At 45.3% G+C, this 14,756-nt stretch overlaps 3 protein-coding genes across 5 annotated transcripts; 2 read left to right on the top strand and 1 right to left on the bottom strand.

Moving 5' to 3' along the window:
* Positions 1 to 109: 109 nt before the first annotated feature.
* On the top strand, positions 110 to 5,084 carry f2 (coagulation factor II (thrombin)). The gene is made up of 15 exons (XM_044109629.1): positions 110 to 345; positions 444 to 524; positions 618 to 697; positions 775 to 799; positions 1,124 to 1,189; positions 1,263 to 1,371; positions 1,990 to 2,126; positions 2,233 to 2,526; positions 2,616 to 2,732; positions 3,042 to 3,168; positions 3,260 to 3,427; positions 3,853 to 4,026; positions 4,121 to 4,299; positions 4,658 to 4,728; positions 4,866 to 5,084. The coding sequence occupies exons 1-15, from the start codon at positions 273 to 275 to the stop codon at positions 5,016 to 5,018; spliced, it is 1,854 nt and encodes a 617-aa protein (XP_043965564.1). The 5' UTR covers positions 110 to 272; the 3' UTR covers positions 5,019 to 5,084.
* A 131-nt stretch (positions 5,085 to 5,215) lies between these two features.
* On the bottom strand, positions 5,216 to 9,914 carry LOC122827060 (zinc finger protein 2 homolog). 2 transcript variants are annotated; one of them, XM_044109619.1, is made up of 10 exons: positions 9,795 to 9,914; positions 9,064 to 9,251; positions 8,911 to 8,979; positions 8,182 to 8,262; positions 8,014 to 8,112; positions 7,816 to 7,939; positions 7,373 to 7,746; positions 6,542 to 6,938; positions 6,016 to 6,471; positions 5,216 to 5,617 (listed from the first exon to the last, which is right to left on the bottom strand). In XM_044109619.1, the coding sequence occupies exons 1-10, from the start codon at positions 9,799 to 9,801 to the stop codon at positions 5,406 to 5,408; spliced, it is 2,007 nt and encodes a 668-aa protein (XP_043965554.1). In that variant the 5' UTR covers positions 9,802 to 9,914; the 3' UTR covers positions 5,216 to 5,405. The 2 variants fall into 2 exon arrangements, with proteins under 2 accessions (XP_043965554.1, XP_043965556.1); XM_044109621.1 differs by having other exon boundaries at positions 8,182 to 8,259.
* si:ch211-207l14.1 (E3 ubiquitin-protein ligase MPSR1) lies at positions 9,203 to 14,667 on the top strand. Of its 2 annotated transcripts, XM_044109716.1 has the most exons (5): positions 9,203 to 9,298; positions 10,644 to 11,248; positions 13,175 to 13,399; positions 13,480 to 13,578; positions 13,686 to 14,667. In XM_044109716.1, exons 2-5 carry the CDS (start codon positions 10,952 to 10,954, stop codon positions 13,791 to 13,793), a joined length of 729 nt encoding a protein of 242 aa, XP_043965651.1. In that variant the 5' UTR covers positions 9,203 to 9,298; positions 10,644 to 10,951; the 3' UTR covers positions 13,794 to 14,667. The 2 variants fall into 2 exon arrangements, with proteins under 2 accessions (XP_043965651.1, XP_043965650.1); XM_044109715.1 differs by lacking the exon at positions 9,203 to 9,298 and having other exon boundaries at positions 10,462 to 11,248.
* The last annotated feature ends 89 nt before the right edge of the window (positions 14,668 to 14,756 follow it).

Raw genomic sequence — 14,756 nt, 5'->3', positions numbered from 1 at the left:
CCGACCTGCTCCATCAGAGTGTCTGACACAGGTTGTTCTGAGAGGGAAAAGGCCAGCAGGTGTTCTCCATGTCCCCCAGCCAGTCACAGGAGGTTCTGTTTGGTCCGGATGACGGTAAACAGGACAGAAAGTTGCATTAAACATCCCACTCAGCCAGACTCACACTTTGACCCTTCAGTCAATAAGCTTCCCCCTGCCTCCACCAGCAGAGTTCAGACAGACGCTGAGAGTGTGACTAGACACTGCTGGGTCGGGTTCTGAGGTTCTGGATTATGGTGGAACCCACGTCTAAACGGGCCGCTGTTCTGCTGCTGTTTGCACTGCACAGCTGTCTGGCCAACAATGGTACCAAGTATTTACTGTGTTATTGGGATTGTCTCCAGAGATAACATCTGAGTATTAATCTTTAAATTGTATCTTTTGTTTATTTTATATTTTTCTAGTTTTTCTCAACAGCCAGCTGGCTTCACAGGTTCTGGTCCGAAACCGCCGAGCCAATCAGCTATGGGAGGAGATGAAACCAGGTAACTCAGCAGGTCACACCTGGCTGGACACACTCTCTCCTTCATGTGAATTTGAACGGTGTGTTTGTGTGTGTGTGTGTTGTTTCTCCTCAGGTAACCTGGAGAGGGAGTGTGTGGAGGAAATCTGTGACCATGAAGAAGCCAGAGAAGTGTTTGAGCAGAACGATAAAACGGTGTGGCTTCACTGTAACTGTCATGGCTAACAGATCTGAGATCAGATCAACCTACAATAAACTTTTTGTTTCTGCAGGAAAAGTTCTGGGCCACGTATCTGGGTACGTAAATATCCAGCAGGATTCTGCTCCAGGTGTAGGGAAGAACAAGGAAATTATCTAGAGAAAATTATGTTGTGATCAGACTGTTAGCTTAGCCTCAGTTGCTTTAGGTTTAATTCAAGCTAAATTAACTTGAAGTTTATTGGTTCTGGTGACATTTACTCCCAGAAAAACCAAGTAGTTACTGGACTTGGTGCTGATTTAATCCAGTTGGGTTTGTAGTTTAAATGAAGTTTATTCAGCTGATGCAGCTGCACTGCAAACAGAACCAAAGTCCAGAGCAGTTCAGCACACAAACATGCAGCTCCTGTTTGTCTCCAACAGACTGTAAAGGAACTGTGATGCAAAGAACAAAAGAAAACATCAACATCATCAGGGGTTGTGTACAAGGTAACAAACTGGTTACCAGAAGTTAAAAGCAGGTAGCCAGTCATCACATGGTTAACGGTTCTGCTGTGTTCAGGTGAGTGTGTCACTGGTATTGGAGGAAGCTACAAAGGAGACATCAACATCACACAATCGGGCAAAAAATGCCAATACTGGTCAGGCAGGTTCCCTCATCCCATCTACAGGTATGTTTACCTCACCAGAACCTGAGCAACACAATGATGAAGGTTTCACCCAACTATTTCTGCTGCAAGATACTAACATGACCAAGGCTCAGTTATCTACAAAACAATTTATTAAGTAAAGAAACCACAGAACACCAACCAACAAAATGACCAACCAACCCAGTGACCAATTGATCAACCAACCACGTCTTTAGCAATCCAAGCAATTGGCCAACCACAAGTTCTTGTGGGGCACAGAGCAAGCAATCAATGAATCAATCAACTAACTGGCTAAGATCTTCGTTCAAGGCTTCCCAACTAACTGGACTATTAATTTGATCAATAACCAAACCATCTAATCTGTAAACCATCGAACAGATCAGTTAACCAGCTTAATGAAAGCTTTGAGTGTCTCATTAATCACCTAATCTGAGATCAACCAGCAACCTCACAGAATTAACAACCCATGTACATGAAAGCCAAACAACATAGATCTACTACAACCCAACCAGTCAACCATTGACCAACTCTTAAGCTAACCAGAACCAGTCAAACAACAAACAACAACCAATAAATGTGAAATTTTACAAGTCAACAAACTAATGGACCTGAAATTCTGTGGTAACTGTTTGTCTGCAGGGAGTTTAACGCTTCAGTACCAAACAGCATCCTGAAGGAGAACTTCTGCAGGAACCCTGACAACCGTCCAGGAGGACCCTGGTGTTTCACCACAGACCCAACGGTCCAGAAAGAGACCTGCAGAGTACCTAAATGTGGTAAGAGTTCATCTGAATTTATTGAAACTCTCCCTTCACGGTCTGCTGCCACCATGTTGTTTGGTTCTTGGAGGATAGTTTGAGTAAACACCTGCTTTTTGTCAAGGTGAGGTGTTTGTCCCGACCACTGTGGCACCAGAACCAGTCAGGACTACAGTTTGTTTACCAAGCTATGGCATTGACTACACTGGTGACCTCAGTGTCACAGCACAAGGGCACACCTGTCTTCAGTGGTCATCACCAGAGGTTTTAGCCGTCAGCCGGGGTAAAACGTTCATCCCAGAGGTGGTTCTGGAGAGAAACAAGTGCAGAAATCCAGACAACGACCCCGAGGGCCCCTGGTGCTACGTCAAGATTTCTGGAAACATCACAATTGACTACTGTGACCTGGAGTTGTGCGGTACAGTACCAACCCATGACCAGTGATTACACCAGCATATGGGTCAGCTGGCCCCTCACCTGTTGCTGCTGTTCACCTGTGTGTCTCAGAGGATCCTCTGTTTGGTGGAGAGGAGACAACAGACGACAGAGGAACGGAGCGAACAGTCCTGGGTCCCGAGAAAAAACTCTTCTTCAGTCCTCGTTCCTTTGGTCAAGGAGAAAGTGGTGAGTCATCTGATCACAACTCTTCTGTGTCATGTACTTATAACAAGCAACATGTTACAATGTTGCTAGTTAAATATTAAAATACATAAAGAATGTTACCAGTCAAAGTTATCTGTATTTTAATTAACTAATTTGACATTTGGACATAAAATTGAACATAAAAGGTTCCAGCAGCTGCCAGAAAACTGTGTTTATTGGCTAGATCTAGTGGCACGCTATTGGTCTGTGTTTGTTTCACTGCACCAGTTGATGGAGATACTGGCAGACTGGTGTGTTAACTGGTTTTGGGTGTTTCTGACTGTGTTTCAGTCTGCGGGCGGCGTCCTCTCTTTGAACAGAAGGGCAAACAAGATAAAAATGAAAATGAGCTCCTGGAGTCCTACAGAGAGCAACGGATCGTTGGGGGTGACGAAGCTGAGGTTGCTTCAGCTCCATGGTAACCGCACCTACAACTATGAGACATCATGGCTGCTTACCCCAATAAAAGACAGATCAAGGGACAAGCAGAAGGATTTTGCTGTTTGCAGGCAGGTGATGCTGTACAAACGCAGCCCACAGGAGCTCCTATGTGGAGCCAGTCTGATCAGTGACGAGTGGATCCTGACTGCAGCGCACTGCGTCCTCTACCCACCCTGGAACAAGAACTACACCGTCAACGACATCCTGGTCCGACTGGGGAAACACAACAGAGCCACGTGAGACAACCTGCCTGCTGTCTTCTCCACTAATCACCATCTATGTTGATCTCAACAGTTTGTCCTCCCTGCCAGGCAGAACTGATACCGATCAGACTTTTTAACTAGAAATATTCAATCAGGTTGAGGTCAGGGTCTTCTGGAGATTAGCTTGGTGGACACAAGAGACTATTTGGATATATTGACGAGAAGAATGTTCTGGGAAGGTCAAACATGGTAGTGGGACCAGCATGCTGAGGGGGTGTTTTGCTGCCAATTGTACTGGTGCATTACACAAAGAGAAAGGAATAATGTAAGGAGACATCTTAAAATTGTTCCACTTCACCTCAAAGTAAGGTGGTAGATACCTAGAGGTGTATGTAGTTTTGACCCAGTTTAACATGACACCATGCTGACCGGAGGCGCATCCTTCTTCCTCTCTCCAGGTTTGAGCGAGGAATCGAGAAGATCGTGGCAATTGATGAAATCATCGTCCATCCCAAATACAACTGGAGGGAGAATCTGAACCGGGACATCGCTCTGCTGCACCTAAGACGACCCGTCACTTTCTCAGACCAGATCCATCCCATCTGCCTGCCCAGCAAAGAGGTCGCTAGAACGTAAGATGAACACTCCTGTCTGTCCAAACCTTTATCCATAAAGGTTTTTTTCTCCATTGTCCAACTGGAACCAGAAACCATGTTTCCCTTACAGGCTAATGAGCGAAGGCTTCAAGGGGCGAGTGACCGGCTGGGGGAACCTGCAGGAAACCTGGAACCCTTCAGCCAGAAACTTACCTTCAGTTCTCCAACAAATCCACCTTCCAATAGTGGAACAGGACACCTGCCGCAAGTCCACCTCAGTGAGGATCACAGACAACATGTTCTGTGCAGGTAATGGTTCCTGTTGATCAATCAGGTGTCCACAATGACTCCATTTGGACTTGGACAACGCTCCAGTTTGGAGTTCTGGTTTGGAAAGTCAGAAATTTCTGAACCTACGAGTCTAATATGGTTACTGTTTGTAGACCCAGATTGTTACTGTAATTCTTATCCCCACTAAGTAGAAAGTTAAATCAGTGTTTGGAGATGTAGGTTAAGAAATTAGTTAAAAAAATCACTATGGAGCCTATCATAACTCTGATTCTCTGATTGGTGGGCAGCAACAGTGGCAAAGGTCATGTCTGATGTCTTTCTGCCCCGAGGTTCCCCTCTAGTTGCCCCATTTAAATATAAGGCTTTGTTTATGCAGGTTATAAACCAGAAGAGAGCAAACGTGGTGACGCCTGTGAGGGTGACAGCGGAGGACCGTTTGTGATGAAGGTAAGGAATGAGCCTGCAATGCTTCTAGTGACCAGCAGAGGGTAGTATCTTTAATAAACAAAGTTAATGAGTAAAAGTCTTGGTGGTTGACTCGGATGCGAGTTTCCAGCCTGATCCAGAATCTGCCCTCTGTTCAGTACCCGGCAGAGAACCGCTGGTACCAGATCGGCATCGTGTCCTGGGGCGAGGGCTGCGACCGCGACGGGAAGTACGGCTTCTACACCCACCTGTTCAGGATGGGCCGGTGGATGAAGAAAGTGATCGAGAAGTCGGGGGGAGACGACGACTAGACCTACATCAGAACATCAGTCACTTCAAGTCAAACAAGCCAATAAAATTTTGCCCACATCGCCTGATTAACTCTTTCGCTTTAGTCATTTAGCTTGGAAATGAATCATAGATGAACAAAGTTTAATCCAAACGGACATCCAGCGGTTTTATTAAGAGGTTCTGTTCAAACAAAGACATCTGAAGTTCTGCAAAGAGATCCAATAAATCTGTTTATTATCTCAACCGAAGAGAACTTAGTCTAATAAACATATAAACATATTTCCATGATGGCTAAAATATATCCTTTAACTGCTCTGCATCAGGTCTGGTCATTCTGTTGTTCACACTGGATGAACAGGTATTTAAGTAGAAAATCAGTCAGATCATAACAGCTGTTCTTCAGGAGGTCAGGCCTCCTCAACAGGCTCCGCCTCCTCCTCCCTGTCAGCAGTCCTGTGGGTCAGCAGGTGTCGGTTCAGGTGAGTCTGTCGGGTGTAGCTCTTGGAGCAGAAGGTGCAGGGATGGGGACGAACGTTACTGTGGGACAGCAGGTGCTTCTTCAGGTCGAACCGTCTCCGAAAACACTTTCCACATTCAGGACAGGAGAATGGTTTCTCTCCTGTAGGAGAACCAGACGGACAGAACTGGATTTACTGGACAGGTTGTAGGCGGAGAGAAGGGGCAGTGTGGCTAAACTTCAATAAGTTACAGACAAATCTTCATCTGTTTTAGAAACTGCTCACATGTTTGTACTTTAGACTGATTTATGGAAACACTGACATGCCCAGTGAGGCTAACTGAGAAGCTAACAGAGCTGCTAACAAAGACAGTGATCAGAGAGGCTAGCAGGGATTTATTGCTTACAAAGATCTAAAAAGTCAAATACAGCAGTGAGATTACTGAATAAATACTTTAGCACTTTATATTTATCAATGTCAGTGTTTTTATTTTTGTTCTTACTGTTAGCTAGCATTTAGCTTCAGGATGCGGCTGATGAAGGTCATGTGACCATCTCACCTGTGTGTATGCGGCGGTGTTCAGTCAGGTGGCAGGAGATGGAGAAGGCTTTCCCACACTCCTGGCAGACGTAGGGTCTCTCCCCGGTGTGGGTCCTCATGTGTTTCTGCAGGTCTCCACCAGAGGGCCATGCCTTCCCGCACACTGTGCAGACATACGGCTTCTCGCCCGTGTGCTGCCTCACGTGCACACTGAGGCCGGCGTGCGCGGTAAAGTCCTTGGGGCAGTAGGGGCAGCGGAAGGGCCGCTCCCCACTGTGGGTCCTCAGGTGGCCCTCCAGACCATCACAGGTCTTGAAGCACTTGCCGCACTGGGGGCACAGGAAGCGGTTGTCGCCGCTGTGGGTGGCACGGTGTGACTGCAGCCCTGTCACCGAGCTGTACGACTTGTCGCACTGATCGCACTGGTAGGAGCGGGAGGAATGGCTGCGCTGGTGGATCCGCAGCTGAGTGACTCCTGCAGATGGAGGCGGGATTAGTTTAATTCTGTCTACCTGTTCCCGGCAGCCAATTGGAGCAGGTCTTACCTGAGAAGCTCTGGTCACAGAACAGACACCTGTAGATGCACTCAGCTCCCTCGGCTGAGTGCGTCTGCAGGTGGCGCAGCAGCCGCGTCTGCGAGCTGAAGGTCTGCGCGCAGACAGAGCAGCTGAGGTCATGCAGACGGTGGGTCTGCTTGTGATTGGTCAGGCTGGACTGGAGCTGGAAGGCGCTGTCGCACTGGTTGCACCGGTAGACGGGCCGGGCCAGGTGAGTGCGGCAGTGGGTCACCAGCTCGGTTCTGGTGGTGAAGGTGGAGCTGCACTGGAAGCAGGTGTGGGTCCGGAGGGGGCGGGGCTCCCCTTCAATCCGGCCCTGCAGGGCTCCAGATCCGGGTTTTCCTGACGACCCGCAGGTTCTGTTGGAGCGCAGGTGGCGGATCACCTGGGGAGCAGCTCAACGGTTACAGGGGCAGATTTATGTGTTTTCCAGGAACATTGTGCATTGAAATGGCACAATAAAGAAACCGAAATATAAAATGTGATTTAAACAAATGTTACTTTGTGATTTGAGCCTCTGCTGTTTCTGAAGCCCTGCCTTCAGGACATAAACCCAACATGGCTACTCTATTAACCCTTTAATGTTTTTACCAGCGTTGCTTTAAGAAGTAGCTCCTAAAATGAGTTCAGCAGGTGTTTGCTAATTGCTGCTGGCTAGTCTGAAGGAGTTGAGGGGGGGGCTACGTTTGAAGGTGGGGCTAGGCCCACAGCTGAATGGTTGCCATGGAGACTGAAGGATTTCTCAAACATGTATGAAAGACTGAAAGAATCTCCAGGGATGTTGAGTCGGTTTTCCAGTCTGAGCAGGTAAACACTCACCTGAGAGCGGTAGATGAAACACTTTCCACAAGCAGGACACCTGTGAGCCACACGCCGGGAATTATGGGAAATGGCTGTGCGCTGGAAGCCCTCTGATTGGCCAGGTGAGTCTTTCATCCTGACAGAATCAGACCTGACCCCGCCCTCCACAACAGGTGTGACTCCGCCTCCCTCTGAGCCCTGATTGGACGCCTCCTGCTCCTCGTCCGACACGCTCTGACCAATCAGATCCTCTGTCATCACCTCCACCTCCACCTTCACGTCTAGGTGTGGCAGGCCTCCCTCTGATTGGGTGGCTGGGTCAGGGTGGGCGGGGCTAGTGAGGAGGGGGTGGGACCAGGCTGACAGGAGCATTTCCTCAGTTTCACCAGAAACTGGAGGAGAGAATAAATGGATCAGAATGGATCCAGATTCAGAACCTTCCTCTGGTTCTGATGTCGTACCTGCGGTTGCTGCTTGGCCCAATCGGCAGCTCTGATTGGTCAGGAGCTCTGTCAGGTGTTTCCTGTCTGTCTCCTGCAGAGAGTCCTCCAGAACACAGGGGGCATCGTGGAGCCAACAGGCCGCCTGCAGGAAGACCAGATATCGGGTCAAACGGACAAAGGTGTTAGGAAGAGGAGGAGCAGAGAGGCTCTCGGCACCTGTCTGAAGTCCGGCACCGGGAACAACTGCTCGAACCGGGTCAGGAGGTCTGACAGCAGCGACTGGAGGGCGGAGTCAAAGCGCTGGTCAAACACTTCCTGGAAGAGGAGCAGAGGAGGCGATGAAGAGGGAAAGAGTCTCAGGAAAGCTCCAACAAAACCACCCACCTGCAGGAGGCGCTGTGAGTCAGCAGGAGTCTGAGTCAGAGAGAGGAGAGCAGAGCAGCACTCAGTCAGATCTTCATCCTGCTGGAAGAGGAAGAGGATGAGTCAGAGTCTGTTCTGTTCAAGCTACTGGGATTTTATCTACAAAAAGTTTTTCATCTTTTTCATGTGGAATACAGACATTTTATCATTTAAAAAAAGAAAAATCTGAAAAGCATGGCATGCATTTCTGTTCTGATCCTCTGACTGAACACTTTGTCCAACATATCAGCATCAGTTCTCAAGTCCTCACTGAAATTCCCAGCTGGATTCAGGGCTGGACTTTGACTAGGCCAGTCTAACCTAGAATTTTTCTGGCTGAATGTTCAGGCTGGTTGCCTCTTCCATTCTCGCATCCCCGCAGCATGATCCTGCCACTGCCGTATTTTGTGATGAAGATTTCCAATTTATCTGACCTCCAACAACAGCATCGATTCAGTGGATTTTATTCATTTTTGGGGAGTCAAAGTAAATGAACGTCCTACAGTTTTCAGTCTTTTATTAGTGAAACGTGTTGTAAAACAAACACAAAAACATCCCAACAAAACTAACACTAGAAAATCAATGTGAATAATTTTACTGTGAGTTGGACTTCCTCTTTTTTTTGGTATGTTGATGAAGTTCCTGTTCAGTGAGTTGATTTAATTTCCTCTTGATAAACCTGGGTTTGTAACATTATTTCTGAGGTCTAACCGATGCTTTGGAGATGGAGCGGATCCTCTCCAGGTGAGCCTGATCATCAGCAGGGTGAGAAAGGGTCACCTGAAAGATATTAGAGTAGGGGATGTGTCCTTCAGCACATTTTCTAACACCATTTTGTTAACAAACATCCGTTCCAATGCCCACCTTGGCCCTCAGAGCCAGCAGAAGAACACCTCTCTGCCTTTCTGTCAGCAGCTGTGGGACAGCCTCGGTCACCAGGATAACAAACTCCTCCAGCATCCCATAATGCTTCACGCTCTGCTGCTGGATCACCTGCCACACGGCCGCCGTTAAGAGGCGGAGAGGAGGCAAGAGGAGGCGCAGAGCGGAGGCTGGGGAGGAGAGGCGTCATGTTAGACACTAGGAGGATCATTCTGTGGTGAAATGACCTTTTCTTCTGATCAATGAGTTGGATACAAACTTGGAAACAAATAAATGACTTCTCAATTTGTTGGATAATAGAAGAATGTCACTCAAATAATTACAATTATTCAGACATTTACTGGACTGAGACCAGAAAACTGACCCGGATCAGATCCTGTTGGAGGTGTTTTAATAAATTAACTAATGATTAACCAGAGTGAAAAACAGCCTGTTACAGCAGTGTAACTAACGGTGTAAGGCATTTTAAAGCAATAGTTGACTTATCGACCCGCCGATTTAAAGAAAACCTCCAGCTTGACTGGGAACCAACAGTTTTCCATGTTGATGGCAGATTTAAAGCGTCTCTAACAGACAACAGGGCAGAATAAGATGTTTTTTCTTTGGGCTTCAGGCTAACATTAGCACTGCTCTGCGGCACAGCTTTATAATAAAAGTGTTTAAAGTTGGTCTGTCCTGTTAAAGCTGCTTAAAGTGAGTCAGTAAACTCTCACCCTTCATCCTGAAGCTCACCGACTCTTGTCCTCCTCTTATATCCGCCTTGTGCAGCTCGGCAAACGGCTAACTTTTTGTTTACAATCCGCCACCAGCCGCTGACTCCGCCCACTTTCTGTTGTAGCGCCACGCAAGAAATACGTCCCGGTTGCGCATGCGCCTGGAGAAAATTAAATAAAATTAATATAAAAGATATATTTACTATATATTTTTTTATATATATGACATTTTTAGTAAGTGTTTACAGTTTATCCACTCAAATTATTTCAGCATTTAAATGTCTTATTAATATTTCTACTATTATGAATCATTACATAAATAAATGCAATAAATATTGTTATTATACATTTGTAGAATATCATCGATGTGCAGTTTCCAAGAAGGATATACTTTGTTTTTCTAAACATATTTGTGTTTATTAATATGGTACAAGTGAAGATCCCTATATTTTTTATCATGTGGTCCTATAAAGTCACTATCAAAAGTAAAATTGGAAGCAAAATTACAGTTGGTGTTTTGATGTTGATTTTCAGATCTGATTTATCTGTAATTCATTTATTTTTAATTTTTTAAAGTATGCTAAACATCTAGTGTAATAGGTTCAGCGTGTATTGTTACTGTATGATTTATATATTTTTGCAGAAATATTAGATGAAGCAAGAGAACAAGAGGAGAAAACTGCACTGACTCAGAACCTCATCTGTGACTGGAGCTGGTTTTATTACATCAGCGTTTATCAGATTGATGAAGATGATAATCAATGAGCAGCTGAAGTGCAGCGAGGTGTTTTCCGCTCATGTGACACAGATCCTGTAAGCAGATGTAATCTTCTCCTCCTCCTCCTGCAGGTCTTCTCTAGAGGGATTACTGCAGACCTGAGGTCAGAGCGTCACATTCTGCAGAAACAAACACGACGAAAAGCAGCAACAAGCAGAAGAAGAACAGCAGAGGATGGATGTGTGGAGGCGCTGAAGGCAGCAGAACAAGTCTACCGTCTGGACGAACCTTCATCTTACTGGCTCCTCTACCTCTGCTGCTATGCTAACCAGCTAACCTAATCTCTGCTGGGGCTTATAGTGAACTTTAACCACACATTGGTGGTATTATTGCTGAATAATCCAACATTCAGTCCAAATAGTTGGTGCCGGTGAGGCAGATGGATCCAGACAGAGAGGAAGATGTGTTTTCAGATGCTGAAGACTCCTTCCCTCTGAGAGAAGACCAGGAAGAAAAGGATGAAGAGGAAGAAGAAGATGAAGAAGAAAATGCCAGGATCTTCAATGCCTGGATGCAGCAGTACAGAGGAGGGGAACATCAGAAGAAGCAGGTGCAGGAAGAGAAGGAGGAGAATGAGGAGGATATGGACTCAGAAGGAGGAAGACCTGAAAGCAGGTGCAGCTTTGAGCCGCCAGTCCAGATGAGGGTTGACCGCCGCTCGTCTTTGCCCTGTCCGGTAAGAAAACACAAAGTGTTGCTGATGTTTAACGATGCAATCCCAATCAGTCAGCGCAGAGAATCAGATGTTTGTTCAGTTCTTCTGGTGGATCTGCTCCAAGGTCCTCACACCCTAAAGTTCTGTCCCAGGATCCAGAATAATTGCTGATAAACTTCATGGTAACCTGCCAAGGTCAACAGATGGGTTACCTAACATAACGATGGGATTAGATATGAAGTCTTATGAAAGACTCTGGAAGTCTGGATGATTCTGGATGTTGACGGAGAGTTTTGGTTGCAGAAGCAACCAGATAGTTACTGGATGACAATCTTTTATCCCTTTACTTCTTATTAGTAAGGCAATAAGTTCATAAATAACAGTAGGCATTGAATCCAATCATTAGTGATCAAGGAGGTTTTCCTCAAGCTGCTGATTGATTTCAAATGACATTAAAGCATCTTGAAGCTAAAAGAGGTGTCATGAAGCGGTGTGTTGGTGGCGGTGAGGCAAACGCAGTAGACCCAGATGAGGTGAGAGGAGTTTTAATGAATGATATAAATAAACAGAAAACACAGTCCACAGACCTGGCAGCACTGCTGAGCGGAAGGCTGAAGCTCACTACAGGTAGCAACAGGTTTTACGAGGACTAGACGTACCTAGACATAAACGGACGTACACAGACTGACGTAGACGTAGGACCCGACGACGACAGACACACACAGGTGACGCTAAATACACAAGAGGAAATCAGGGAACGAGATACACCTGGGGACTAATCACGGGGAGACAGGACAACACAGAGACTCAGACACACAGGAAACTAGAAATAAACATACAGAAAAACACAGAACACAACAAGAGGATTGTAAGGGTTTTCCTTGTTAGGCCAACTCTCTATCAACCAATAAAACCAGTTCTTTCAGCAACAACTCTTTGGGCTTTCCAGATGTTTCAGTTCATTTTCATAGAAATATGTGAAGGAACGTCATCAGATTATTCCTAGAAGTCTCATAGAAGTTTATTAAAGGGATTCCTCATGGTGGTTTGGTGCAGGTAAACCTCTGAAACTATGGCAAACCCTAAGACTGAAGGGCCGAAACATCTGGATATCTTATTGTAATCTGACTCAACCTAAAATAAATCCAAACTGTGTGAAATGATGTTAAAACACTGGTTCTAATTTTTTAAAAAGCTGCTTTGCTCTTTGTTCAGAAAAGCATCTGTGAAGATCAGAGCAAACTTTCAAAAAATGGATGGAACCCAAAAAACAGAAATATTTTAAAAGTACTGATGAACCTACTGAGCCAGATTACTGCAATACTGTCGGGTTTCTTCTTGTGTAAATATACGTGAAAAAATTATACTCTTAATTTCTTAAAATGTTAAAAAATTTTTTGTTTAGCTTTGTTCCTCTCCAGACCATGTTGGTTCTCATCCAGGATGTTGTAATCATGAGTTTTAGTTGACGAGTCCCCAACAATGTCAACAACTGTCCACATTTTGGATCCAAACTGTGAATTTTGTGAACATCCTTGAGATGATGAACAGTTGTATGGATTTCTTAATGATGACCAGGAGACTTTATCAGTCAGATCAGATCACTTTACTTTGTTTAGTCAGAGCTTTCAGTCCTCCCAGGGTTTACAGCCTCTGATCTCCTTCGCAGTGAAAGCAGGGAAACGCTGCGTTAGCTGTCAACCCTTCAGAGCTTCTTCACTGCTGTATTTAGCTCTGGGTCACCTGGCTCAGGGTGCTGCACCGTGGTTTATCTGGGTGTTAGAGAGAAACATGACCTGAGAGCGGCTAATCTGGCCTTTACACCGACTGAAACCACAGAAGACAAATAGGACTTAGTTGGATTGTTGTTTTTTGTATGTTTATTGGAACTTAATTCTTAATACATTGATCAACTGATAAATTGATTGATTGATCATCTGTGTCCAGGCCACCCTCTCATCCATGCAGTTGTCTCGCCTTCACTCCTCCACATGTGCTCCAGTAACAGCCAGGGTTTTGCTGCGACGCTCCTCCTCCCGCCGCCTCCTTCCCTCCCCACAGGAAGCTGCCGTCCCCCCGCTGGAGCAAAGACCCTCGCTCATATCCACCATCCCCGAAGCTGTGCCTCCTGAGAGGCGGGGCCAGTTCAGACGACGAAACGTCATGTCGTTGGTGGGTGGAGAGCCAGGTTGATGTCTTCAGCTCCACATGTGATTCAGAGAGTTTATGTGAATGAAACGTGTGTGTTGCAGAGTGATGCGTACAGCATGTGTCTGATCTGTCATAATGACTTAAGCCAAGGATCAGGAGGGACCAGGGAGCTGCAGTGTACACACACCTTCCACAAAGAGGTAACACACTCACAAAGAACACACTCTACTACTACTGCTGACCTCATTTATCCCTTGTTTTAATCAATCCTTCCTGCTAAAGGAGTTTCTGTTGTGTCTTCCTGCAGTGTATAGAGGAGTGGCTGTGGAGGAAACAGTCCTGTCCAACCTGTCACGTCCAGGTGTGTGTACCTCAGCCTCTCTACTGGAGCTCCACCAGGGTCAAGGTCCCCTGAGACAGGACTGTCTTCAAACAGGTCCTCTGGTTTCATTACCCACATCTGTTACCCATCCTATGAAACTTGGTTACAGCTCAGCTGTAAGTTTTCAGGTGAAAGTTTTTCTATCACTACAGGTCTCTGAGAGCGATCCATGTCTGTCTCCTCATGCTCTGTTTATTGGGCTGGATGAGTTTTTACTGCAAGGCCAACAAGTTCTCTACAGTTCAGCCGGCTGCCTTCAAACCTCACCAAAACCAAAACTACTGGACTCCATCGCCCTGGTTTTACATCAGAAATCATTTTCAGGTGTTATCATTGGTTTTTAAAAGTTTTACAGTGAAAAATCATACAGATCAATCAATGACTCAAACTTACCATGAGTTGATGGTCAAACCAGTTTCTTCCAAAGGATTTCAAAATTTTTCTCCAGATGAAGATCTACTCGGGACTAAAAAACATTTAAAACGTTCTTGAAACCGGATTCATTTTCCTGGCCAAGTATTCAAAGGACTTTTTCTTTATTGAGACAGTATTTTATTTACCAGTTAATTTTGTACTGTTTTCTGACTAGATTTGCTTGTCTGTTCAGCATTTTGAGCTTGTTTTTAAATTTCTCAAAGGCTTGATAAATAAGAAAAGACTTTTATGAAATAAAACTGCAGCTATGGCTGGAAAACACAACTGAATAATGTTGAAGCTGAATTGCAACCACTGTAACCTCATTGTAATGTTTTTTACAGCTTTATCAATGTTATAATGTTGTTGTTTTTTGGTTTGACTGATTACATATGTACGAATATGGATGCCGGCTGCATTTTGCTTTAGCATTGTACAAAGCCTCCGAGGATGTAAATAGTACTTTTATTTTAATAAAGAAATAGCTATTGTAGTTTTATTTGAGGAAATTGTCTTATTTAAGTACAAACAACAAAATATTCTTTATATAAATGTTCGGGGTGAAACAGCGCCTCCCTCTGA

This window comes from Gambusia affinis, linkage group LG24, assembly GCF_019740435.1.
Source record: "Gambusia affinis linkage group LG24, SWU_Gaff_1.0, whole genome shotgun sequence".
NCBI classification, from domain to species: domain Eukaryota; kingdom Metazoa; phylum Chordata; class Actinopteri; order Cyprinodontiformes; family Poeciliidae; genus Gambusia; species Gambusia affinis.
Note: the sequence above shows the minus strand (reverse complement) of the source record. Positions and strands in the feature narration are given on the sequence as shown.

Coding starts and splice junctions, on each gene's coding strand:
- f2 (XM_044109629.1), top strand. CDS start 273: ATGGTGGAACCCACGTCTAAACGGGCCGCTGTTCTGCTGCTGTTTGCA. Junction 3,428..3,852: donor GGGAAACACAACAGAGCCAC/GTGAGACAACCT, acceptor TCCTCTCTCCAG/GTTTGAGCGAGGAATCGAGA. Junction 4,729..4,865: donor GAGGACCGTTTGTGATGAAG/GTAAGGAATGAG, acceptor CCCTCTGTTCAG/TACCCGGCAGAGAACCGCTG.
- LOC122827060 (XM_044109619.1), bottom strand. Junction 7,940..8,013: donor CGGTGCCGGACTTCAGACAG/GTGCCGAGAGCC, acceptor GTCTTCCTGCAG/GCGGCCTGTTGGCTCCACGA. Junction 6,472..6,541: donor CTGTGACCAGAGCTTCTCAG/GTAAGACCTGCT, acceptor CTCCATCTGCAG/GAGTCACTCAGCTGCGGATC.
- si:ch211-207l14.1 (XM_044109716.1), top strand. CDS start 10,952: ATGGATCCAGACAGAGAGGAAGATGTGTTTTCAGATGCTGAAGACTCC. Junction 11,249..13,174: donor GCTCGTCTTTGCCCTGTCCG/GTAAGAAAACAC, acceptor ATCTGTGTCCAG/GCCACCCTCTCATCCATGCA. Junction 13,400..13,479: donor GACGAAACGTCATGTCGTTG/GTGGGTGGAGAG, acceptor TGTGTGTTGCAG/AGTGATGCGTACAGCATGTG.